Here is a 24,178-nt window from a genome sequence, read left to right on the forward strand (position 1 = left end):
TTTCAGACCCTACACAGTATTCCTAAACAAGCGACTCCAGTATCTTTAAGATGTTATCTTAAGCTTTCATACAACTTTTCTTGGAACACTATGCAAGACTTTATTAATCAGCTGACAGTCCTGGGAAGAAAAGGCACAGAAATTTATCCACTGTGCATATTGTATACAGATAGCAGAACTAAACTCACAAACATCCCCAAACTGGCACTTCTGGATGAAGGTGGAAATATGCATGCCTTATAGAGAGAGACTGGACCCCACCTCATCCTAGAGAATGTCAAGCCTTAACCTTACCCTTCTGTCCCATTTGAATGCTGGGAAAGCCATAAAACTGTTCACAGCCTCCATAGTTTCGAAGTTAGGAAAATACAAGCCTGACCCTAGAGGGCAGTGACCATCACTGAGCTCCTCTGTCGTTAGGCTGACAGTGGCTATGCAAACGTTCTCTTCCCTTCCCCCTTTCTCTAAATTTCCCTCTTAGCTTTGTGATATGACTTCCTGTTCTCATTTTAAAAGAACAAGATCCTGATCAGCTTTCAGGGTTTCCTTTCAGAAGCTTAAATCCCACTCCCAGGGCAGAGGATTGTAGCAAGGCAGTAGTAATAAAGTAGAAGTTAAGGCAGAAGATATTTCAGGTCTTGGCAACGCACTGAACAAAAACTGAAGTTACCACACTCCAAAAAAAGTTTACAGTAACACTGTGGCCACAGTGGACAGGCAAAGCTGAGCCGGTGGCACATCTGGCCATTCCTGAGTACAGATCCTCTGGCAGCGGCCACCCGACATGGCAAAGAGCCGAAAGCGGCAGTGCGGGGCGGCAGCGGGACGTCCACCCTGAGTTTCCACTGTACGCCAGCGCCGGTGGGGAAGACATCACAAATAAGTGACCATGAGTTCGTGGGGTGACAAGGAGCAGCTCTTGCTTCCTCGAAGGCCGGGACAGCGGCGCTGTGGCCCCTCGCCTAGAGCCCCCAGCACCCGCCGGCCGCGCCGCAGGTGACCGAGCCTGGCGCGGACCGCGCCGCCTCTCCCACTCCGCCCGCACCGTAACGCGAGGCTCTTCCATCCCGCGCTGAGCCGCCTGCCCGCTGCGCACTGGCACTCAAAAGGGTGAAACTCAATCCTCTCCCGCACCCACCCTCCCCCCCCCCCCCCCCCCCTCTTTCCTCTCCCTGTCCCACCCCGGCCCCCGAGTAGCTCCAGCCCCGGGAGTACCGCGCTCCTCCCAGCTGCCCCAGCCCCGCCGCGCGGCAGTGCCGTGCCCGTCCCCGCTGCCCCGGCGGACACCGCACGGTCTCAGGGGCGTGAGACCGACTCCGGCATCGCCACCGCCGCGGGGAGGGGGAGACGGGAGTGTAAAACAGCACGGTGAACTCACTGGTTTTCTCTCCTCTTCCCTAAGGTCCCCATGCCGGTTCCAGCCGCGGCTCCAGCGGCCGGCCGGCTCTGCCGGTAGCGCAGGGAGCGGGGCTGCGCGGAGGGAAGGAGGCCAGGCGGAACGGCGCGGCTCCGCGCATCGCCTCCTCCCGCCAGCCCCGCCGCGCTCCCGCTCCGCTCGCCTCGGGAGGAGTCTGAAACCGATTCAAGTAGGGCAGCGGCGGCGGCCGCCACCCGTGACGAGCGCTGGGGAAGATCTTATCGGCAGGAGGAAGTACTGAGCTGGGGGCTGCTCTTCTCTGAAGCCGCTGCCTTTACCAGGTACCTATACACACGCTCCCAGCTCTCACCGTTGGGCTCTAAAACCACCGCAACTTTTTTTCCACGGCACAGCTGTGGCCCGGTAAGGCACGCCCTCCCTTCCCCTCCCCCTGCCCTCCCCTCCCCCTGCCCTCCCCTCCCTCTGCCCTCCCCTCCCCTCCCCTCCCCTCCCCTCCCTCTGCCCTCCCCTCTCCTGCCCTGCCCTCTGCTCCGGGACAGCTCCCTCCCCAGGGCGGGCTGAGCTGCGGGGCTCACGCTGCCGCAGCCGCGCCCCCCGGGGCATCTCCACCCGTGGCCGGCACGGCCCGTCCGCACCCAGCGCCGGGCGGGCGCCCGGAGAGTGTCCTGGCTCAGGGGCAGCTGCCCTGGAAGGCGGCGGCAGGAACTCGCTGCGCTCCCCCCGTGGTGCACGCAGCTGGAAGGGAGGGCCCGTGCGATGTTGAGGTGAGAGCACAAAGCTGAAATACTCACGTCGGCGATTGCCATTTAAAAGGTTCTGTGCTTATATGGCACCTTGGACTGCCCCTCCGGTTTAAACGCAAAGTAAGGAAGCGGGACCTAATGTTTTTCATGGTTGTTGTATTACTTTTGTGAGTTTCTGAGAGCTCTTCCAGCTCGACGTTGACAACTTCTTCACTTCTGAGAAGAAATGGCCAGGCAGGAAATCTGAAAGGGCAAACTCACCCCATATCCTGTAACTTACAGTTTGTCCAAATGGTCTTTTGTTGAGAAATACGCTCAACAGACCAGTACAAAAGTACTGAGTCATGGAGCCGCTGCATTATCAACAGCTTATTTTAAGAACTCAGTTTATGTTTTTAAACATTACTTAGTCATCATAATGCCATTGTGCCTCACATCAAGATTCAGACAGATTTCATGGACTGCTTCTGTAATTTTAAGGCTAACTGGCAATGTTCAGGTATTTGAGGTAATTCTCTGCCAACAACCAGGGCACATTTCTCAATTTTGCTCACTGGTGTTTTTTCAGAGGCAGTGATAAATACCATTATCACAACAGTAACTGGGGCAACCTGACTTTTTCTTTGCTGAAGAATTCCAGGTAAAAGGAAAAACACTACCTACTCCTGGAAATCACATTCAGTAGGGGACATTCTTCTGGGTAAGTTGTAAGCTCATTCCTAACATAGAGCTTGAAGGCCACTGTGATTTAAGAAACATATATTTTAATATATATCCAAGATTATATGTCATGTACTCTATGGTAGTATCTGTAGCACTTGTGTTTTTAAGCCAATTTCCTGGCTGAATTGTTCTTCAGAGAAGTACATCTCAGCAATCTTTGCCAATTCTTTAACACTTTTTCCTTGAGAAGTTCATATACATGCATATACACAAAAATCATTAAGGGTTTGACAGAAAAAGTACGTTCTAGCTTTGTGGTCTGAAGGTATTCCATAAGTAAATCTTACAGTACACAGTCTCATACGAATATTCATTTGTAACTTACATGCCCAGACAGCAGTCTGACATACTGATCCTTCAATGTGATATTCTTCAGATTAAATGGTCTCCTGGTGTAAAGTGTATTTGTGCTCCTTTTGTGTTCTCTGAGGATCAGAGATTTGCTCTGTGGAAAGGCAAGGTATTTCTTCTGTTCTCTTCTGATTTCTTCAATCAGGAGATGACTACTTTAAAGTATAACTTATGATCAAAGGAGCCATGCTAACAGAGTTGCAAGCTGATAATGGCTAGGATGGGCCATGCTGCTCCCAAGGAAACATGACCAGCTAGGCATTTTTGTACTGTTGTGCTGAGATTCCTGGAAGGTCTTGCAATGATAGTAACTTATAAATGGGATTGTACCATTAGAACCAAGTGAAGGGACCAACTTACTGCCTCAGGTCAAGCTGGATCTTTGATGATCTGTTCCACTTCAAGATACGCCTTTTTCACTCCTGCTTAGTGTGAGTCCACAAACCTAACTTGGCTTGCATTGGAATAAAAAATTATTTTCTTAAGCTGTGCTTTCAAATCTACTTTAAGTCATTCAATTTGCCATCTTTCCTGCCCTTTGCAATGGGCCAACTAGTCAAGTGTGTACTACCTCACAGTGAATTGAACGCAAAAATTAATCCAGGAAAAAAATAAACCAAACTAAAAATTATATGTGTTCTGCCATGCAGTAGTAATTATTTAATTCATTTCACCACCCACTCACATTAGCTCAACGGCTGCCATAACCAAGCAATGGCAAGAGAGCAAGGCCACACATTTTTCCAGTAGTGTTCACTTAGATCTCTTTAACATAGATCATTGTAAAAGCACAGCCTTGTTCTGAGAGCTTTTTAGTGTCCTTGTGGTGTGGGATCATGAATGAGAATGTTCCTGGGTGCTGACTGTGCATCTGTGAGGTGGCAGGGTCAGTAGACAACATTAGAAAGGCAAGGCAGATAGTCTAGTGTAGGAAGCAATTCCAGAAAAGGAGATTCATATCTCATGTGTATGGGTATCAATATTGCCTTTAACTATAAAACAAGATATAATTTCTTTCATGACATCTCTTCTTCCTTTTAAATCACAGTATGGATGTGTTGTAGGGGGAAATAAGGAAGTATACTGATGGAAGTTGTCATTTTCAACTGCTTTGGTTACAGAAGTTAGAGAACTTGTAATCACTAGGGAATGAGGAATGGAGAAATAAAATTCTTGTGTGATGACTGGGATAATTGAAAACTGTTTGTGCATCTTCTATGGACTCTCCTAGATTTTCTTGCCCTTCAAACAATGATGCTGAAAACAGCTTTCTACATATCTGTTGGCTGTAGTCCTCAGGATTTGGTTGCTGACTAGGCATTCTTCTACCTGCAGAAATTGCATAAATCTGAGCATTCAGTAGTGAAAATTAAACAGAATCATGGTCTTCAATCATGTAAAGGACTAAGTAATGCTAATCAGCTTTTGGGAAAAAAAAGGTTCTCATTGTCTCATGTTGAGTACCACAACTTTGTGGCCCTTCCCTTGTGACTCTGCTCCCCTTTTTCAAATGGGAAAAACAATCTTGCTGTGCTTCACAACAATGAGTAATAAAGCCTTTTTCTCATTTACAGTCATGTTAGTGAATATTAATCCAATTGCTTAGTAATATACTCTGAAAAGAATTGCATTTGTGCTTGTGAAAGTGCTCATATATTCCTGGGATGCACAGGATACATAAGTGCATGATTTTGAAACCTAAATTAGAAGTTTCATATTCAGTGGAGGAAATTCAACACTGATAGATGGATATATGCATCAGGCAGTGCATATAGTTCTCCAGTAGCTGAGTTTCATCAGTACTCTGATTGGGATTCTGAGCAGAGACAAATCCCTGCAAAATGACCAAATTCCTCTTCCCTTTTTCTTCTTTTCAGACAAATCTTACAAGGCGAAGCGAGCCACCCCACTAAAATGTAAATATTTCTAGTTTTAATAACTTAATTTTTCCATCTGTTTTCATTCTGGACTACCTCACAGACTTGAAAGTCATCAGAGAGTCTAAAATTTAAGAACTGTGCCTAAGTTTGTCATTAGTTATTTGTACAGATAACTTGGAAGCTGCTGATTTGCAGATCTTGCCCTGTCAGCTGTATGTAACTGAGACTGTTGGATTTTTTGTTTTTGTTTTTAATCAAGAAGACTTTAAATAACAGTGGACGAAAAGTAATTGTTTCAGTAAAATAATAAAAAAGCAATGAACATATATCTTGATAATACATAAAAACATCAAAAAGTCTTGTGGGTTAGAAAATGTTACCTACTGGTGGCATTCTTCTGAGTAGAATCACACTGTGATTTATGTAGCTTTCAGGCTTAGTACTCAGCCTTTCTACTGATTCAAGATTTTGATATTTTTCTATTTAGGAGACTGCTGAAATACAGTAAACACTGATGGTCTGCCTGTAAGGATCATCTACCTGTCTTGTATTAATGTCCAGCTATTTCAGAGGCAGCACACGTTGGGGCAATATGCAGTGAAAGGTAATGATATTGCTAACTATTGAAATCTGTGGTCTGTATCAATAAAAACAAAATCACATTTAATCCTGGCATCAGGGAAAGATAAAATTTTTTATTTATTATAAATTACTCCAAGAGCATTGTCATCATAACTTCTATTTCCCTCCAGTGGTCCATAGCAAAATAGTTCCTATATGGTCTTTCAGAATTAATGTACTTGATCAGTTTTGATTCAGGTCATCATGATGCTTATGTGTAAATACAGTTCACCAATTGATTTTTATAAGAATTGCACAAAAAATAATCTCCTTCCCTTCCTCTTCCCACTCCTCACCAAACCCCAATTATGCTGCAACATCTTATTTCTTAAAGCACATCTATAAAGTATGGGTAGATAAGGTGAAAAATGGCTGGTACCCTTGAAAGAACCACTGTCCAGAAACAAGATCTAGAAAGGAAAAGCATAACAATCCTACTAAGCATGAGTCTTTTTGATTCACCATCTGATTTAAAAGAACAAAATAGCTACTTAAACAGAATGTGGATAACATCATCCCAAACGTGCCTTTGTAAACATTTTCCAAAGGGACAGTGATTAGCTACTTCCTTTACAGGACATCTCTTGGTCAGCAGTAAGAGGCCAGACACCACTCTCTAGAAATATACTGTGTATTGTTCTAGTTTTGAAATTGGTTTCACAGATAATTTGTTGTGGGTATAACAGTCCCTTTGAAAGTATAACAGGATGAAAGTTGGGCTCACAAATGTGTTTAGGCTTTGGTTTTTTTTAGTGTAATGTTTACTTAAAATTTTTCTGTTTAGCAAATAGTAGCTAAAGTTACCTTGCTCCTTCAAAGTGGAAAGAAATGTAGACACGATTTCCATGTGGTTTCTTTCTGGCAGAGCTGCTTCAAAATTTCCAAACTGAGTGGACAAAATTTAATTTTGCTGCTGCAGTGCTCAAGGCCAGTATTAATAGTTTTGCTCTTGTTATTTGCAGTGACAAAGTCAGTGGCAGGGACTGTGTGAACAAGCAGGAGTGTCAACTCCTGCTGACTGTGAGGTGAGAAGAAATGAGGAGTAATCATAGGGGTTTCACAGGACGTGGGTGTGAGGTTCCTCCACCCTTTCTGATCTCATCTGCAGGGCAGGAACCTTTTCCAAGGGGATTTCATACTGGAATGAAAAGTTGTGCAGATTTGAGCTGAACACCGGACTGACTGCTGAAAATGCAAAGGAGCATGATATGGCACATAGACAAGACCCATTCTTCTTTGCTGAGGGACTCGCCCATCACTTTAAGGGAAAAGCTCTTCTCCCTTCTCACCAGGTTTTGCTTGTTCCTCTCTCTGCTTCTGTGATATGCTCATTATGTGAGTCAAATGGAGAAGAAAAGAAGTGAGAAGGGAGGAAGACCATCTTCCCTCACACCCATTCCACCAGAGTCCATGGTTCTGGAGGATCAGAAGAAAGCAGAACAGGGCTAACAAAGTCAGTGTATCTGCAGGTAATAGTGGCTGCCAAGTACTGTCTGTGTTCTGTTGTTATTGGTACAAGAACTAACAGTGAGTTGACCACTATTTAAAAGGCAAAAAAATAGTTGTGGGCTGTAAAGGGTAAATTTACCAGCTGTATGTATGAATGAAGGCAAAGACTGCTTTTTAAGACTCCATTTGTCTCTCATGTACTCTCTTGTTCTGTTAGGCAGTATACCTCTGGCTTGACTGGGAGGCTATTTGCTCCACGTGGACTGCAGAGGGAAAGGTAGTTGACTGAGGAGTTTAATTGATGCCTTTTGAGTTGAAAAGAACTGGTATTTCATAACATATTCGGAGCTAGTTAGAAAACATCCTGTTTTTTTCAAAGCCGTTGACAAAATTTCTTACACAAACACTCCTTTGTTGAACTTCTACTTTGTCACTGAAACATATCATCAGGATAGGTCAATACATTGGTCAGTCTCTAGAGTTCTTACAGTTATTATGAATGATTGGTGAAAATGGCTTGGGGAAGTGGGAGACAAAAATACCAGCAAAACTGTTGTCAGACTCTTTATAGGAGAATACTTAGCCATCCTATATTGATACCTTCAGACTTCTACTTATAGGAAGGGAACATAAAAGCTGCTCCTCAGTTTCCTGGATTTAATAGATGCTTTGCAATAAATCGTGGTTGAAACAGTATCAGGGAAATCAATACCATAAAGAAAATTTTGAGTAATCAGAGAGATAACAGACATTGATGGTCTGTTGTGGCTAAATGTGAAATGAATAGAGGGCAATGTCAATTACTTAGTCCTAAAATGATGCAAATTTTCCTGAACTCCTAAGATCCATTTTTTTGCCCCAGTTTTATACCTTCTTACCTTCTCAGCTTTAAAGCAATGTGTACTGTTTCCTGTTTTAAAGGACTGTTAAGAATAGCAATATTGTCAAGTATTACTATCACCTTTCTGGATTAGAAGCCCTATCTATTGTTGGATTCAGTTTTAATCAGGGAGAGTAGCTGTAGCAGTACTAAACAGAATGTAATTGTGAAGATATACCAAACCCAATGTTCAGTACCATATCAATAATCCCATCATTTGAAGGTATTTAGGCAGCAATTCAGCAAACACATTTAAACAAGCTCTTATTGAGAAATGCCACACAGGGACAGGCTGAAAATTCATATACTGAAAATTAACCAGATTTAAAATAAGTCTTTATTTGTCAGGAGCTCTTCTAGGGGCAGTATTAATGGGTAAAGCCCTAGCCCAAGTTTATAATTACGTTCAGAAACTTAGTCTGTAATTATAGGTGTCTGTGAATATCTAGTTTAGAAAACAATGCAGAATTGTCAAGATATGCTGAGTACTTTTAGTGTTAATATTTCTGGTTGTCAGTCTATAAGAAGGTTAGGTAAAGTATGCAAAGCCTTTGTAGCCTCAACTAGAAAGCCTTTCAAAATCATTAGTTTGCAGCTATTTTATTTTGCCTCTTTGGTCTTCTGTAAAAAAGTTAACATTACCTTTGTCTATCCCAGCCAAAACCAGGGGAAACACTTCTGAAATCTTCTAAAATCTGGTGGTATCAACATGAACAATGGAGTATTGTGACAACCTGAAAATAATATGGTGGTGAAAGGTAAATATTCTACTTCTGTCTGAAAGAGGATTGTTTAGGTGTGTTCTCTGTACCTGTCCTATTTTATCACTTCTTTGGAATTTTGAGAGGAAGGTTTGTTAATGTTTGTTCAGGATGATTCACAGGTTAAAAAAAAGTGTGCTGTTTCTTTGTCAGATACAAGCATATTTTAGAATTTGACTTTAAACTTAGTGTTATCTATCTTAAAAGTTCAGAAAACAAAGAGGATGGAAAAACACTGTCAGTAAACTGTGTGACTAATGAATCAGAGGAACTGAACTAGTATTCTTAATGGAGATTGGTTTATGTCTCTTTTAAGAACATGCTTTTAAATATTATTCCCAGCATCAGTTACAGAATATTACTTAAGACTGTGGACAAAAAAAAACTTATATGTGTGTTTCCCTAGTAGAGCAATGAGAATAAAGAAGGAAAACTGTGCTTGAGTGAACATGTAAGATTCTATCAATATTCAAATCACTATTTTAAAAGGTGCAAACTATTTGTATTCAAACAGGAAAGTTGATTAAGTGCTTTTGTCTCAGTCTGTTGTTGTGAGAGTTCAAACCCTTAAAACAGGTCCATAGATCCCTAGGCTTTTTTGCAGGATAAGAGGCAAAAATAGATAGTAGCTCACTGTAGGGATAATTGCAGATTGGGATTCAGAACCTTACATCGCTTTTAACCAGCCTTGATGATTTCTCGGACACCTAGTGGATTGATGCACTAGTTACTGAGGATTCCGTTTGAGTCACCAGTTGGAAGCATGCACATGCCATACTGACTTTACAACATTGTTTATCACCATTAGAAGTTGAGCAAGTATGTAGATGTGATAGAACATCTCATTTTCATGCAAACTTCCAAGATTGTGCTATGCTAATAGTTGTAGTGATGATGCTCAGAGAAGCAGATACAATTTTAATTTTTGACATGCTTCCACAGGAAGTTGTTCCTTTGGAGCTGTGTAGATTGCAGAACATGCTTAGGTATACCATAAGGAACTGAAAGTTATTTAATTGATTTTTAAATTTTTTTTTTAACTTCCTGTATTTACTTATATACAGTGTGAGTTACTATGCAGCTGCCTTTTCATGCATTGTTTCTATTCCTCAACACTACTTTCCTCATTTACCTTATTTTCCTGTTTCTTGAACTCTAATTTTAGTGGTTTGTAAATATCAAGGATAAGAGGAAATTCAGGAAGTCATTCCAGATATTTACAAGTTTATCTTAATCATGAGCCTTTTCTTTTCCATTTTGGTGTCATTTATGGATAGATCAAAGCATGTTGAAGTTTTGGGGTTTTTTAAGTTTTATTTTATCTATTGTCCAAATATTTCCTTTTCCCTTTTTTGTTTTATTTTGTATCTCATCTATCTCTTTGGCTCTCACAAGACAAATTATTTAAGAAAGCAATTATTCAAAGTGCTTTACAGTTAGTTTGAGGAATGTTCTGAAAAACAACAAAAATTTCCCAATATACAAAGTCCCTGTGCTATCTTTTAAGGTATTAAATTCTTTGCTTTTTGCAAGCTTAATTATGTTAATATTTTTGATACTTTGAAAAATTGCTTAAAGGAATCTTCTAAATTGAAGCTGCTTAACTTTGCTAAATCTTTGTCAGTTTATTTTTATTTTCCATGGCCATGTGGTGGCAATTTCTGATCTTCTAGCTGTTGTAATGTAGTTAATCACACACGACTGCACAGGGGCAAGTAAGGAACTACCAACATGGTCATTTTAGTAATGAACAACTGTTCAGCAGGATTGATATCTTAGTCCATAGAGTATTTTGTCTTCCAAATTCTTTGAATCCAATTTAAAATTCTTAGTGTCCTGACACAGCTGCTTCCCTCAATCTGGAGGCATCTCAGCTCTGTTTCTGGTCCGACCAGTAAGCCCCCAGCAATCAAAACCCATAGGCTATTTGCTCCTCTGGCTATGTTGCTTGAAAAGCATGATCCAAGGACTACTTAATATTAAATATAAAAGAAATGGACCCTAATTTCTTTCCTTCCCACAAAGTGTTCTGGTAGTTGGCAGTGTTGTTTGTTATGTGCACTCCCTGTGCACACAAGATTCTTTAATGGTTGAACAGGGGAGAGTGAGAGCACCCTACCCTTTTAAGCATCCTGTACTCTGGCATTGAAGACATTAAGATAAGATTTGAATTTTTGCAAACAGTGGAAGGAATTGAACCTAAGCATCTCTTAGAATGATTTAATGAGTGCCAGAGCATTCTCTATGAGTGAGAGCATCTCTATGAGGGCTCCTAGCATCTGAGTCATTGTAGTTAAATACATGACAAAACCAAGCTGTTAACTTCCTTGCTCTTTGAAGCAAACCTGTCTTGAGAACAGATTCCAGTACCTCTAAAAAAAGAAGTGCCTCCTTTCAGCAAAGACCACTTGTGTACCTCAGATGATGCTTTAGGATATGATCTGTCAGAAGAAATTGCTATTAACTATGTTCAGCTGCTCCCAGCTCAGAATGCAGTCAGTGGTCAATCTGAGTAATTTAAGGTTCCAGATTCTGCTCCATGGCCAAGCACCCATAATGGCTTGTTACTGCCCATAACTTTTACTCAACACTGTGTTTCATTGTCAGGGTAAAATACTGATTTTAAATGTCAAAAGCTGATGCTGGCATCTTAACCAAGAGCCAGACTCTCTATCTAAAATATTTCATCATAATCCCATAAACAAGTCTTAAGCATGCTGTTCACTTATGCTTCCATTTTTCCTTGATTACATCACTTTCTTACATTGCGGTTGTATTGCTACTGTTTGAAAGTACCACCCTCTTTAAATGTGTAATTGCAGCGATTGCATAATCAGTTGTATTCATTACTATAGCGACAAGAATAAAAATGTTCCCCTAGCCCATCCCATGTAAAAAGGTCTTAGTTTCTCTCCTTCCATTTATTCTTATGCAGAATGACTGTTAATGACACAATGGAAATTGTGTGCTTTGATTTGGTTGAAGGCTACTCACATTACGGAGGGCAGGAAACTGGATTATACTGGAACCTCTGTTTTAAAAGGGGAAGTAAAATTTCTGATCTGCTCAGATGAATACTCAGATGAGTACTCAAATTAAACATATGTACCAAACATATGAACCCTCTCTCCAGCTTTGGTCACACATGCTGGGCAGGGTATCTCACCAGCAGGAAGGGAAACAGTGCTTTTAAAGGAGCAAGTATGTTCCAATGTGAGACACATGCTTGAACTACATAGTGTAATATTAGAATTTGAATTATTGCCTTCCTTGAGGCCCAAGGAGACCTCATCTACACTGATATTTGTGAGTAAATCTTGCCTTATTATGACATCTGAGATCACTAACATAAATATTCTCCATCTTGAAACACGGTAGTTTTCATCTGTTTCCTCCTTCTCCCTCCAGGTACAGCAGTGAGGCTTTCTGCTATCATGAGTTTTATCCTCTCAAGCACAGTCTGAGTGGTCTTGTTGCTATCATAAAAAATATGACACCCACAGAGAAAAGAGAAATCCATACACCATTCATCCATAAGCAGTTATTCTAGTTCATTATTTTATTATGAATATTACTATAGTTGGCTTTTTTCTTTTAAGCTCCAGTACCTAATGTTGTATTGTTTCATGAGATTCCATTTTGTTGTTGGGTTTTTAATTAATAGATTTCTTAATACAGAGGAGAACTCTAAAACATAACTAAGAAGTCAGTGCGTGGTTGTGTTAACATCAAAACTAAAGTAATATGATTTCTATCACATGAATTTTCTTGATTTCAGGCTACAGCCTGGCATCTACTGTTGTCCCACTGTTTTCACAACATTTGTATTACATTACCTTTGAGAGTAAGACTTTTGAATTATGTTATCTGTGAGACCAATACTTTGTGTCCAGTTTGCTACACTTTGCCAACAGGTTCAAAAGTTACTATTGAAATGTGTGCAGCCACCCATACACACCCAACGTGATTGCACAAGTTTCATTTCCCTAGGAAACCAGACTAAAACAAGGGGCAAAACCAGAGAAGCAAAAACTGAGTCTCCTAATCCAGTATAATATCCACATTCTAGCAATCCAAAAAATGGAGTTTCCCCTGTAAGTCCTACATGTAGAAAGCAGCCTGGTCCACTGCTTATTGGGCTAAATGCAGGAAATCCTTTGTTTGCTATCAGTCAGTTATGTCATTTTGGTCAAATTCTCATCTCTCATTTCCCCTTTTGCCTGTTTAGAGACAATGTGGTCAAGGAGGAACAAGCACTTGGTCCATGTCTTTACAGTGCTTAGCGTCCTGGTGCCTATGAAAGACTCTAAAAATCAGCTCATAGTACAGCATTCCTTTTGTTCATTATGGTATAATTAACCAGAACAGAAACAACATCTGAGGACTTCAGTCACCAACACACCAGAAAATAAAGCTGTTCACAGCTAACTTTCTGAAATCTTCCTGCAGATTAGAGGGCATTTGTTTATCAGCTGTGTGGACAAGTTTAAGCTGGTACACTTTTCCTGGATTACTTAAAAGAAAAAAAGTCTCTAAGCTACTTCTTGTGAAGAATTAATCTAAATTACTAGTTTCTTTTAAGCACTCTTCTTGAGGATTCTTCTTTAAGCACTCATTTATTTAGCTATTTAGAAAATGAAAGGATCCTAAGAAATTACGGTGTTATTTTTCTTTTTCTAAATTGAGGATAAAAACTGCATTGAGAAATTCTGTCTAGTTTTGATGTAGCTGGTGGTGCAGGTGCTGATAGCTGAAGTAGAATTTTTAAGTGAGTTCAAAAGAACTACACAGGCCTGGCTTACTCAGTACTTCAGTACTATAAACAGATCAAAGGATTAGTTCTGTGATAAGGTAGTAAGGGCACACCACACCCTTCATCCACTTATATCAGAAATAGACAGGTTTTCATTCACATTGCTTCTCTGAGATGCTTTTTCTTCCAGCACTAAAATAATTAATTTGTGCCTTAAGTTTAACATCTATAAACAAGGGTCTGAACTGTTAAAAAGCCATCCTTGGTTTAACCATAACTGATGCAGTCTCATTTTGCATGAGAAATTTGTGCTGTGCTTTGGACTAATATAACAGTGATCCCACAAAGCCTATGCAAGTTATGAGGAACAGTCAGGGAAACTTTAGCTTAGTTTAGATTAGATGTCCATAATTCTCAGTTTATATTGAACTAATTACAAGTTTTATATGGACAAAAAACCTCCTTCCTCCAACTACTTTTAGGTCTCTTTCTTCTGTACAATATGTTTACAGAGGCCTATTTTTCTTTCATGCACTTTTCTAGGAATTTCTAATGTTCAAAAACTTCTGATAAATTTTCCTACCCAAATGATAACTAATAAGAATTTGTTCCTGATTCATAAAGGAATTTTAAGGAAAAGAACTTTGACAACAACATACATAGTGTACACAACATCAATTAACAGCTGAAGACTGAAAAATCCCTTTAAGTTGACATTAAATGATGGTGCATGGAAATTAGCATGAAACAAAGTAGCAGTGAGTCTAAAACGCATCAATGCTATTCCTTTTCAACCCCTATTCTTGCATTTTCATCAGGAGTTGTTGTAGACTTTATAATAGGCTATATTGTACTTAGACTGCTGCTTAGGAAAGAATCTGAAGTAGCTGGAGTCCACCCTGTAACGAATGCAACAATACTGTCATGAAACAACTTTTTCGCATCCCCTAAGTGGAAAAAAAAATCACCTTGGGTCTCCATTCTATTTCCACTTTTTATTTTCCTTTTCAAGGGTCATGTGATCTTTGAAGAAGCACGTTGTGCAAATTTTGTGCAGTAACTACAGAACAATCTGTTCTTAAAAAATGGGTAATGCTTCCATATACCGAAGAGCTGAAGTGTCAGGAAACTTGTCAGGGAAGGCATATAAAACACCCTACATGGATGTTTCCTGTCATGTAGATACAAGACACTTGTACCCACGCAGCTGTACATGAAGCAGATAAGACTCTATTTCAGGTCTTGGGTAGGACAAGAAAGATACGATATATGTTTTTAGAAAAAAATTCTTACAATTGGGAGAAGTGAAGTTGCTGTGTAGAAATCTTCAGATGATAAATACGGGAAACAACCCAACACCACAGAAAATATTACTTAACATGGTTTTGAAAAAAAAGCACAGATATTTATCCTTTCTTATCAGCACATTTATGAAGAAAGAGATTTACCAAGCTCTGCAAATTTACAAAATCTAGCTCATACTTCACTTATTCTGCTATTTATTAAAGATTCATTATTAGACTTACTCCACATCTAAAAATGACTCATGCACTAGTATGCTGAATTTCAATAACATCCTGGTTGCTAGGGTACATGTGATCCCTCTGACATATAAAGTATCTGTTAGAAATAGATTTCTGAAGTATATAATGATCAAATCTGTAGAGTTTAATTCAATGAGTGTTTCTGTCAGTAGTTAATTATTTAAACAGCATGGCATTTATGCCTTTAAATAAATATTGAGTTGTATTGCACATGACCTCTAACTGATGCATATGACTTCTTTTTCCATGTCAATAAACAACTTTTTATTTTTGCCATATGCATATGCTACAACAGTTTCCTAGGTGATTTTCCTTCACTTGTTTTTTTTCCCCTAATGGCCCACTCTGTCAATATTGTTCCTTGTCTATAATTGCTTTTTATCTTTGTTTCAAGCTTCTCCAGCTTTTTCTGAGAACCAGTAAAAAAAATTACGTCAAATGCACATGTGGGTTTTGGTATATGCTCCAGTGTCTTCCTCTTAGAACTACACGCTTGTTTGTGCACATCGCTTGGAGTTTGTCCCTGCATTAAATGCTTTCTGACAGATACTGGTGAGATTTGTTAGGGCTGTCACCCCTCCAGTAGTTCAACCTTCTCCAGAATTTATGCTTGTGACACAATCTGAGCTTTGAGACTAGAACTGTCTCTGACACACTGCTATTTAATTTTAAATTGTGTCCTGAAAAACTTGAGGTAAAAGAATGCTGAACCTGCAAAGTGATGGGGTTGGCATATGAGTAAACCAGAATTCATGCTTTCTATAAAACAAGAGCTGGGTTAAATAAATTTTGTTTTTTGCAGTTCTGTTGCAAAATCAAAAGAATCGGAAAGTATATTCATTTAACATCAATCCAAAATACTTTTTTCCTTCTAGTCAAAGTATATTTTTTTTATTTTGGATTCACAAAAAATCCTTCACTGTGTTTTTATTCCCTTATTCCATGTAACATCGGAAACATTTGGTCTTTTCAATTGTTTTTAATTTGATTCAGTAATGAAACAAGGCATGAGTTTTCAAAATGAAACAAAAAATATTTCATCATTTATGAAACAAAATCTTTTGCCCTAGTAATAGCAAAAAAAAAAGTTTGGTACTTCATACTGCTCAGTGTTATGTATCAGAGTCAACTAGTGTTTGTACAGTAGAAAAAGACCTTTTTTTTTATTAAAACCCCTCTAGATTTATGTAAATCCCCACTTTAATCTGTAGGTAAACATGCATAAATAGACAGTCTTTACTCAAATAAGCATAAAAGTTCTAGAGGACTCCTGCCTAATGACAGAGCAGGCAGTGTACAAGATAGTCAATGCTCACTAGTTATTGAAAGCACTGTATTGAAAGGAATGAAAGTGACATCAAAAGGGAAAGTGCTGTTGCATGAATATTAATACTGGAGCTCCTAAAGGGTCAGTCTTCAAACAGTACTTGTTTTATCATTTAATTAAAAAGCTTAGTATGGAAATGCCAGAGTGTGATAATTGAGTTTGCCCATAGCAAAACAGACATCTATCATTAACACAGAAGAAGGATGGAATGTCCAGGAAGTTCTTTTAAAGGTGACTTCTGAGAAATCTTTGTCCCTAACAGGTAGTGATTTTTTAAAATCTGACAAAAAGAGAGCATTAACCTCATAATCAGATAGCAGTTTCTTCTTTAACTTCTTTCTCAATCATGTGCAATTAGTGTCTGTTTAGTCAGTATTCCTGAACAGTCAGACCTGAACTTTTCTCACACTCTAAGGTGCTGCAGGTTTCACAGGTGCATCTGAGTAGTTTCCTCTCAGACATTTATTGAAATCTTGGGTTGAAGCCGGAATTCCTGTGTTGATGAACTTCGTGTTACTTTACTTTATCCAGCTCACCTGCCAAGTACTTTAACCAAGAGTGTCATTCTGGTTTTGATACAATTCCTTTCAAAGAGAAGGTAAAAAATGGCCATTTTACTAGATGAATTAATTGTAGTAAAAAAAAAATCTTTATTTTTGCATATGCTTCTTATAGGTATTGTGTAAGGCAAGTGGCCATGTTTTCATTTTACCTAGTGTTCATCAGTGACTGGTAACTTAAAGGATAGCCCTTCAAATTACTGTAATTATAGAAACTGGTAATTACTGCTGCAAGATGAATCCATGTTGCCAGCTTTGCTGTATTTTGTTTATTCAAATTCTGCTCACCAGCTTATTTCCCATGTCAGCCATGGACTTATATTGAGTCTGAAAAATGTACATGTGACAGGCAGATTTCAAATGAATTAACTAAACTAGCCTAACTTGAATGTTAATGATATATGCTACAATATTGCAACATCTAGAAGTCTTTAACTCATTTATAGTGCTGTAAAAAGCACTTGTTTCTGGTTTGAAAATGGGGGAAACATATACATAAAATCAGATTAAAAGATTAAAAGGTACTCTAAATATTGAAAGATATTCTCAATGAGTAGCAGCTGAAGTCACATTCTCAATCTAGTCTTTTGTATAAAGGAATATTATCTATATTTCAAGTAGTAAATCCATGGGATGAAAACTTTGTTTTCTTCACATTCCAGATGAAAGTGCAGATAAGGGTTCCTGTAAGGTAAATACTTACACCATAAGTTAAATACTTACACCATACTTACGTGTTAAATACTTAAACCATACATTTCTTTAATAGTTAGACTTTACCTTTCTGTTTGTTTGTCATATAACACCTGACAAATCAGACAATATTTTTAAAATTAATTCTACAATTGACCGTTATATTTAGCTCATGGAACAAATTAGTTAAGGGAGAGAAGGGAGTAAAGTTCAGTGATACATGCATCACTGAGGAGAGAAGACAAAACTGCATTTCTTTTGGAAAAAGTTTCCAGGACTTGGCTCACCTAATGCAAAATTTACCCTATTAGAAATATTGCTTTGGGTTCACTTTTTTCCCTACTATGCTCTTACTCTCCTCTCAAAGTAGTAATTTATTTGCTCTCTTTTAAGAATTTAATTCCGTATCTGTAATCTCCATTATTCACTGATTACATTAAATTTAACCACCTAAATAATACTTATAATTTAAAAATTCAATGAAAAAATCAGCCTTGAACTCTATCCTAATGTCTAGAGTAATAATCAGTATTCTGATTACCACACCACTATATACACAAGCATTCAGATGTGGACCATAACCAATTAGATGTATCTTTTATTGAGTGCATGAGATACTGTACAGGTCTGAATATTATTTTCCTAAAGGACATAAAAAATGTAAGATGAGAACAGACTAGATTATGTAACCTCCTATTTATATCTACTTTCACCCTCAAAAGAAAAATGTAATGTACATGTTTTTCAGAGAAAAAAAGCCCTTTTAGTGGGAGCCTAAGTTCCCTTGCATTCAATATTTAATTACATATTCAAGGGAAAATCTCCACTGTACTTGGAAGAAGCAATTTTCAGAGATTACTGCAGATAAGTACATAAACTTTCAGATGCTATTGGCAGTGATTCTGACCCTTCTTGATTAAAGAAGAAGCTACGTCATTCAGCATTGACCCAAAGAAGAATACATGTCCTGAGGCTCTAAAGAGATCTTAAATAGATGTTCCATTTACAGTCTAAGTATGTGGTGGAACTAAAATGAAAAGAGAGGAAAGGAAGAAAATGCTCTGTAAGGAAACATCAAAGGCCATTAGAGAAAGAGCTTTTAAAAGAAGACAGTAGCATGTGTAAAAATGATTAGGCATTGCTACATAGAAAAGAAGAATTTTGAAAGCAATAGAACATTCAAAATGTATAAAACTTGCCTATGAGGTGTCTTCTCTTTGGTTAAAAGCTATTTTTTAAAAGGCTGACCAAGGGATAACTCCTCCGAATTTATTATTTTTAATGGAAAATAATATGTATTTTCCAGGGAGGCAAAAATTTATATTTTACTGAAAGAAACAAGTTACTTACAAAGATGACTAGAATGCAGGTTATACTGGAGGGCGTATGCACCTCATTGGATTGATTAGAGTTGACATTTTGCAAGTACCTGACCTGCACAAAGGAAAGAATCTCATTTTTTTTTACCAAATTTTGCGTATCTTTGATACAGGTGACATGTGGCTGCTGAGATGCAAGACTGCTTTGTTCTTCACAAGATTCATCCAAGTCACTGGATAGAATGAATATCTTGTCCTTTTGGTAGATTGTGTCATCTTCACCTGGATGAAGAAGAGTGGAACAACGCTGGACAAACAATATGGGAACCAGAACCCACAACTGTGTTGGCTGTGCCACACTGAGCAAAACCAGCAAAACCCTGTTTGCCTTGAAAGAAAAAAACTAGAAATGGGAGAGAAAGGTATATAATTATTGGTGTTCACAAGATCAGGTGGTTATCAGTTAGGAATGACTTGAACTCCACCCAGGAATCAGAGAGACTTGGTGCTTTTTGTTGGTTGCCTTTTTTTTCTCCCTGAAAGCAGGTTTGGGGTTTTTTGGGGAAATTACCTGTCTGAATTGTGACAACTTTTTATTTATATTTTGAGAGAAATTTCTGTTTATGCTGTCTTATGCCAAGTTTATGGTACATCTCCCTGGGGCAATATATCATACACCAGCATTATGTTTTCAGAACTTGGCTAATTCATGTTCTGTTAAATAATTTGCTTTACTCTTTTTGTTAAAACAAAACAAAATGAAAAAGCTATAGTATTTCTTGTCATTGTCTGCATTAGCTATCTCAATAAATGTTACACAAAAGAGTATGAAGACCTGGCTAGTCACCCGAGGATGCACAATAATGTGGCATCAGCAGGGTGATTCTGGTGTCTATTTTATGAGACATTACTGAAGAGAAATGGGGAGAATGTGCTGAGGTTATCTTCTCTTTTTAATTCTAGTTTTGAAGGTAAAGATTAGTGAAGGAAACCTGCACTGACATTCTTAGGTTTCCTTCTGAAATATCCAGAAAGATAATGAGCTGCTATATTCAAGACCAGTCCTATGGATTTCTCAGAAGCTTATGGGCAGGTTTGCATCCCTTAAGAACATAACACATAAAGGATTTGCAGAGCATTTCCTATGATGCAGGAGTCTGTCAGACAGTCAGTGCAATCAGAATGTCCATCATTCACTGCATGGTTCTCACACACAAAGAATAGATGAAACCAGACGGCCTAAACATCTAAAGACTACTTTTTGGGAAATGACAAGGAAAATCAATTGGAAAAAAAAAACAAAAAAAAATAGCCCAGCTAACTAGAAAGTCCAAGTATAGCTATGTGAGTTAGGAAAGTACAATAATGCCAAACCTGAAGCTCTGTAGAAGCAACCCACCCGCTCTTTATCCTTGATGCAATGCATGAGGGGTGAAGACGTGTTTAAAAACTTCCGAAGCTCTTGTACTTGAGTGCAGAATGACACAACCACAACAGAATGATCCCTTGGCTAGAACAGGGGTAGCACTGTATTGACAAAGATTGATTCACTTTCAACTCAAAAAACAGGTAAGCTTCTTTCTTGGTTAGGAGTTTGTAGAGCAAGACTCCATACTGTAAACTTCTCAGATGTTGCCTGAAATGAACACGTTTTTGACTAGGCTCTGGTACTTTGACAACATTGGGTGGCACTGTACAAAATGGAACATGATAAAGTAATAGAATATGTACACAGATTTTTACAAGTTTATCATCTGCCTTTCCAGCCCTCAGGTTGTAAACATACTGGGAGGAACTCAGAGCTTGCTTAGATACCCATACTCGTGCACCAGTTTTGAGCACATAGACAGACATGATGGCTTTAAGCTTCCTCTCAAAGGAAGTGTTCATGTCTGTGTGCATAGTTAGCTCCACTGTGAAGAAGACCTCAGAAGAAACAGGCTTGGTTATCTTGTTAGACTTGTGGTTCAGAGGGGGGTAGGGTTGGCAGAAGAGAGGGTTTTACACTTAGTCATAAGAGGTACTGGGAGCAACTAAAATCATTAGTATAGACTGGCTCTGTGTGGGATTCCATTACCAGCAGAGAAGGAGATATTCACAAACTTAGAGTGCTTTCAGAGAAATGTCACAGGGTGGAAATTCCATTCCTTCCTGAACTCTGAACCTCGGGGCTCATTTCCAGTAGTGAACAAGAAAGAAGAAGAAAAATAAATTTCTGTGCAGAGAAACACCACCTGTGCATCAGATAACGCAACTAGACACAGATGTGAATTACATTCCTGACAATAAGTGAAATTTATTTTCCTGTCAGCTATTTGGTATTTTATAATATCTATCAAGAACCTTGGCATGAAATTCTACTGAAGAGGCACATAGGCAAGTTCAGCATAAACACCTATATTTAAGGAAATAATTGTTTGTTAAGGAAAACAATTGAGTTAGTATCTAGATAATGTGAAGAACAAGTTAGAAATAAAATCATGTATCTCACTTTCCTGCCTTTTACTGTTATCTGTGGGTTTACCTCATGTAATTTTAACTTTTGTTTCTCCTCTGTTCTATAAAATACAGCATAATTGGAAGGAACCATTTGATGAAAGTATATCTGATAGATCTTGATACATCTGATTTTTCAGCAAGTAAGACATAGCAAAACAAGGAAAACCATCTTCATCTTACTTTTTCAGTGGTAGTTAGCTAAAAATAGAGACAAGCAGCTATTTAAGTTGAAAGTTGGTATTAATAGGATGCTATTTCTTTGGAAGCAGGGCTTAATTTTTTTTAATTAAAGAAGGAGGAAAGAATACTGATAAACTAGAGCCCTGTAACAGTAACATGCATTAGTTGCTTTATTAGCATTATATGACTACATACAAAACTGTTGATTGTAAGAGTATATACAACTACATCTCCACTCAAAAATATATAAACACTGCATCTTCACTCCATCACAAATACACATGTAATGATGCTGATACCAGTTAATTGGACAAAAATATATTGTTTATCATAATACTATATAGTTTAATTGATTTGATAAAGAATAATTGGAGCTATACTGGAAATTACTAACTTCTCCTAAAGTTATGGAAACTGTGTGAAATGCTCTGCCTTCTTATCATAAGACCATCAGGGAAGGAGGTTTCCTCAGTCACTTTTTTACAGATTTTATTTAGGAAAATGAAACAGAATTATTTTGACTCTCAATTTTAGGCCTCCAACTTGGAAGTCTAAGTTTGTGCTCTACAGTCAGTGACAGAAGAAAGGTAATTCTATGGGGCTATTCAGATCACCTGTGTCAGAAGTCAAAGTGCTGCCTTCTTTTAGGTGTTCTGAATCACCTTACAGAAGATTACTTTATTTCTCCATTAATACATTTAACTTAGGAAGCCTGCTCACCTGTATGGAAACAATGTAGCTGCATATAAATTGGTCAGTACTATTAAAACTTCTTTCTGAAAACCCAAGAAACTATAGGTATGCACTTCACAGTCATGAAATAAAATGAAGTTGTGTCAGGGAAGGTTTAGGTTGGATATTAGAGAAATGTTCTTCACTCAAAGGGTGGCTGGGCACTGTAACAGGTTCCCCAGGGAAGTGGTCACAGCACCAACTCTGGCAGAGCTCAAGTAGTGTTTGGACCACACTCTTGGGCACATGGTGTGGCTCTTGGTAATGGTCCTGTGCATGGCTAAGGGTTGGACTTGATGATCCTTGTGAGTCCCTTCCAAAGCAGTTTTTCTATGACTGTGACTTTTCAGTGTCTCATGCTCTGCAAGTGAAGAGGTGCACAAAAGCTGGGAGGGAGCGTAGCTGGGCCAGCTGTCTGCAATGGCCAATGGGCTATTCCAACACCATAAAAAGCTGTGCCCAATATATAAGCTGGGGGGAGTTATCTGGAAGGGGGGCCGATTGTGACTCAGGGACAGGCTGTACATTGGTCAACATGTAGTGAGCAATTGTATTTTCCCTCTCATTTTTATCACTATTACTATTATTAGGAGCTTTATTCCCTTTGTTTCAATTATTAAACTGTTCTTATCTCAACCCATGAGTTCTGTTTTCTTTTCTTTCCTACTTCTCTTCCCCATCCCATCAGAGGGGGAGAAAGGGAAGTGAGTGAGTGGCTGTGTGGTACTTCGTTGCTGGCTGGGGTTGAACCACAACACCTCTAAAACATGAACAGGGGAAGTTTTGCTTGTTTGAAGATTACATGATGTAGGTTATTTAAATAAGTATCTGACCAGTGAAAGGAAAACTATCTAATTTGAAAAGGGGAAGAACAGCCCTACAGCTGTGACACTGGAGCTGGTGAATGCGTTTTCCATTCCCAGCAAAATTTCTTCTAAGAGCATATGTAATTCATAGTCTCCTCCTATTTGCAATGTTTCATTTTCACTTTTCCTTTCTGTCAAAAAAATACCACAATCTGAAAAGTGCGGCATTTAATTATTTTGTTGCATTCATTTTTAAAATTATTTATTATTTTTGTAAGGGAATATGGATTATAAACATTTACTTGATAGAACAGAGGACTCACAAGATACTGGTGCAAATTAAGAGTAAATTAAAATTGGATGTAGCGTGGGAAGCTAGGATGACATGTAGTGTTTTCACCTTGACAGCCTTTCACTGGAGGTGGCACAGCAAAAGAATTTGACACATCTTGACACCAGCATGAATGCCTTCAAGTGGAAGGCAGATAATTTTTTTCAATGCAGTAATAATCTAAACTGATCATTAATCATGAGACCAAAAAAAAAATTCTGTATTTCCTAGATGAGTATGTGTATTTTTAGGAGGGAAAGTAAGTAGCTAAAAATAAAATAATTTTTTAAAATAACATATAAAAAATTAGATAGATAGATAGATAGATAGATAGATAGATAGATAGATAGATAGACAGATAGTTAATTAGAACTAGTTTGCCTAGTACAGTATAAATGTGAAAAAAGTCCAGCATGGCAATTTGAATATTTGAGATATTTGGAAATACCATGAAAAAAACACTGCAAAATTCTGGATATCACAAAGAATGGAAAAATTTTAAGTATACAGAAGTAGTCCTTTGCATCTTTCATTAGCTGTCTCACAAGCCTTTTCTGTTTATTTTTCTTCTGAGTTGGTGCTTTTCATTTTCAATGTATTTAGTCTTTTTCAGTTTTCTGAAATAATTGAAAATAATAGATAAGTAGA

The 24,178-nt window shown here is 38.5% G+C and overlaps 1 protein-coding gene and 1 long non-coding RNA gene across 7 annotated transcripts in view; one reads left to right on the plus strand and one right to left on the minus strand.

The window, feature by feature from the left end:
- The window catches only part of RASGRP1 (RAS guanyl releasing protein 1), a 44,067-nt gene extending 42,307 nt beyond the window's left edge, over positions 1-1,760 (minus strand). For 2 of the 3 annotated variants that reach the window (XR_011698058.1, XM_071558048.1), the window contains exon 1: positions 1,379-1,760. Coding sequence is in view for 2 of the 3 variants with exons in the window: in XM_071558048.1 (XP_071414149.1) it covers positions 1,379-1,410 (32 nt within the window). In the remaining variant the exon portion in view is untranslated. The remainder of the gene's footprint in view (positions 1-1,378) is intronic. The other variant, XM_071558049.1, reaches the window with a different exon arrangement.
- Positions 1,051-23,023, plus strand: LOC139673079 (uncharacterized). Of its 4 annotated transcripts, XR_011698060.1 has the most exons (7): positions 1,051-1,110; positions 1,403-1,698; positions 2,690-2,821; positions 5,073-5,111; positions 5,563-5,679; positions 8,683-8,783; positions 19,156-23,023. It is a non-coding gene; the product is annotated as an uncharacterized lncRNA (long non-coding RNA). The 4 variants fall into 4 exon arrangements; XR_011698061.1 differs by lacking the exon at positions 1,051-1,110 and having other exon boundaries at positions 1,271-1,780; XR_011698059.1 differs by lacking the exon at positions 1,051-1,110 and having other exon boundaries at positions 1,271-1,698.
- The last annotated feature ends 1,155 nt before the right edge of the window (positions 23,024-24,178 follow it).

This window comes from Pithys albifrons, chromosome 6 (genome assembly GCF_047495875.1).
Source record: "Pithys albifrons albifrons isolate INPA30051 chromosome 6, PitAlb_v1, whole genome shotgun sequence".
Taxonomy (NCBI): Eukaryota; Metazoa; Chordata; class Aves; order Passeriformes; family Thamnophilidae; genus Pithys; species Pithys albifrons.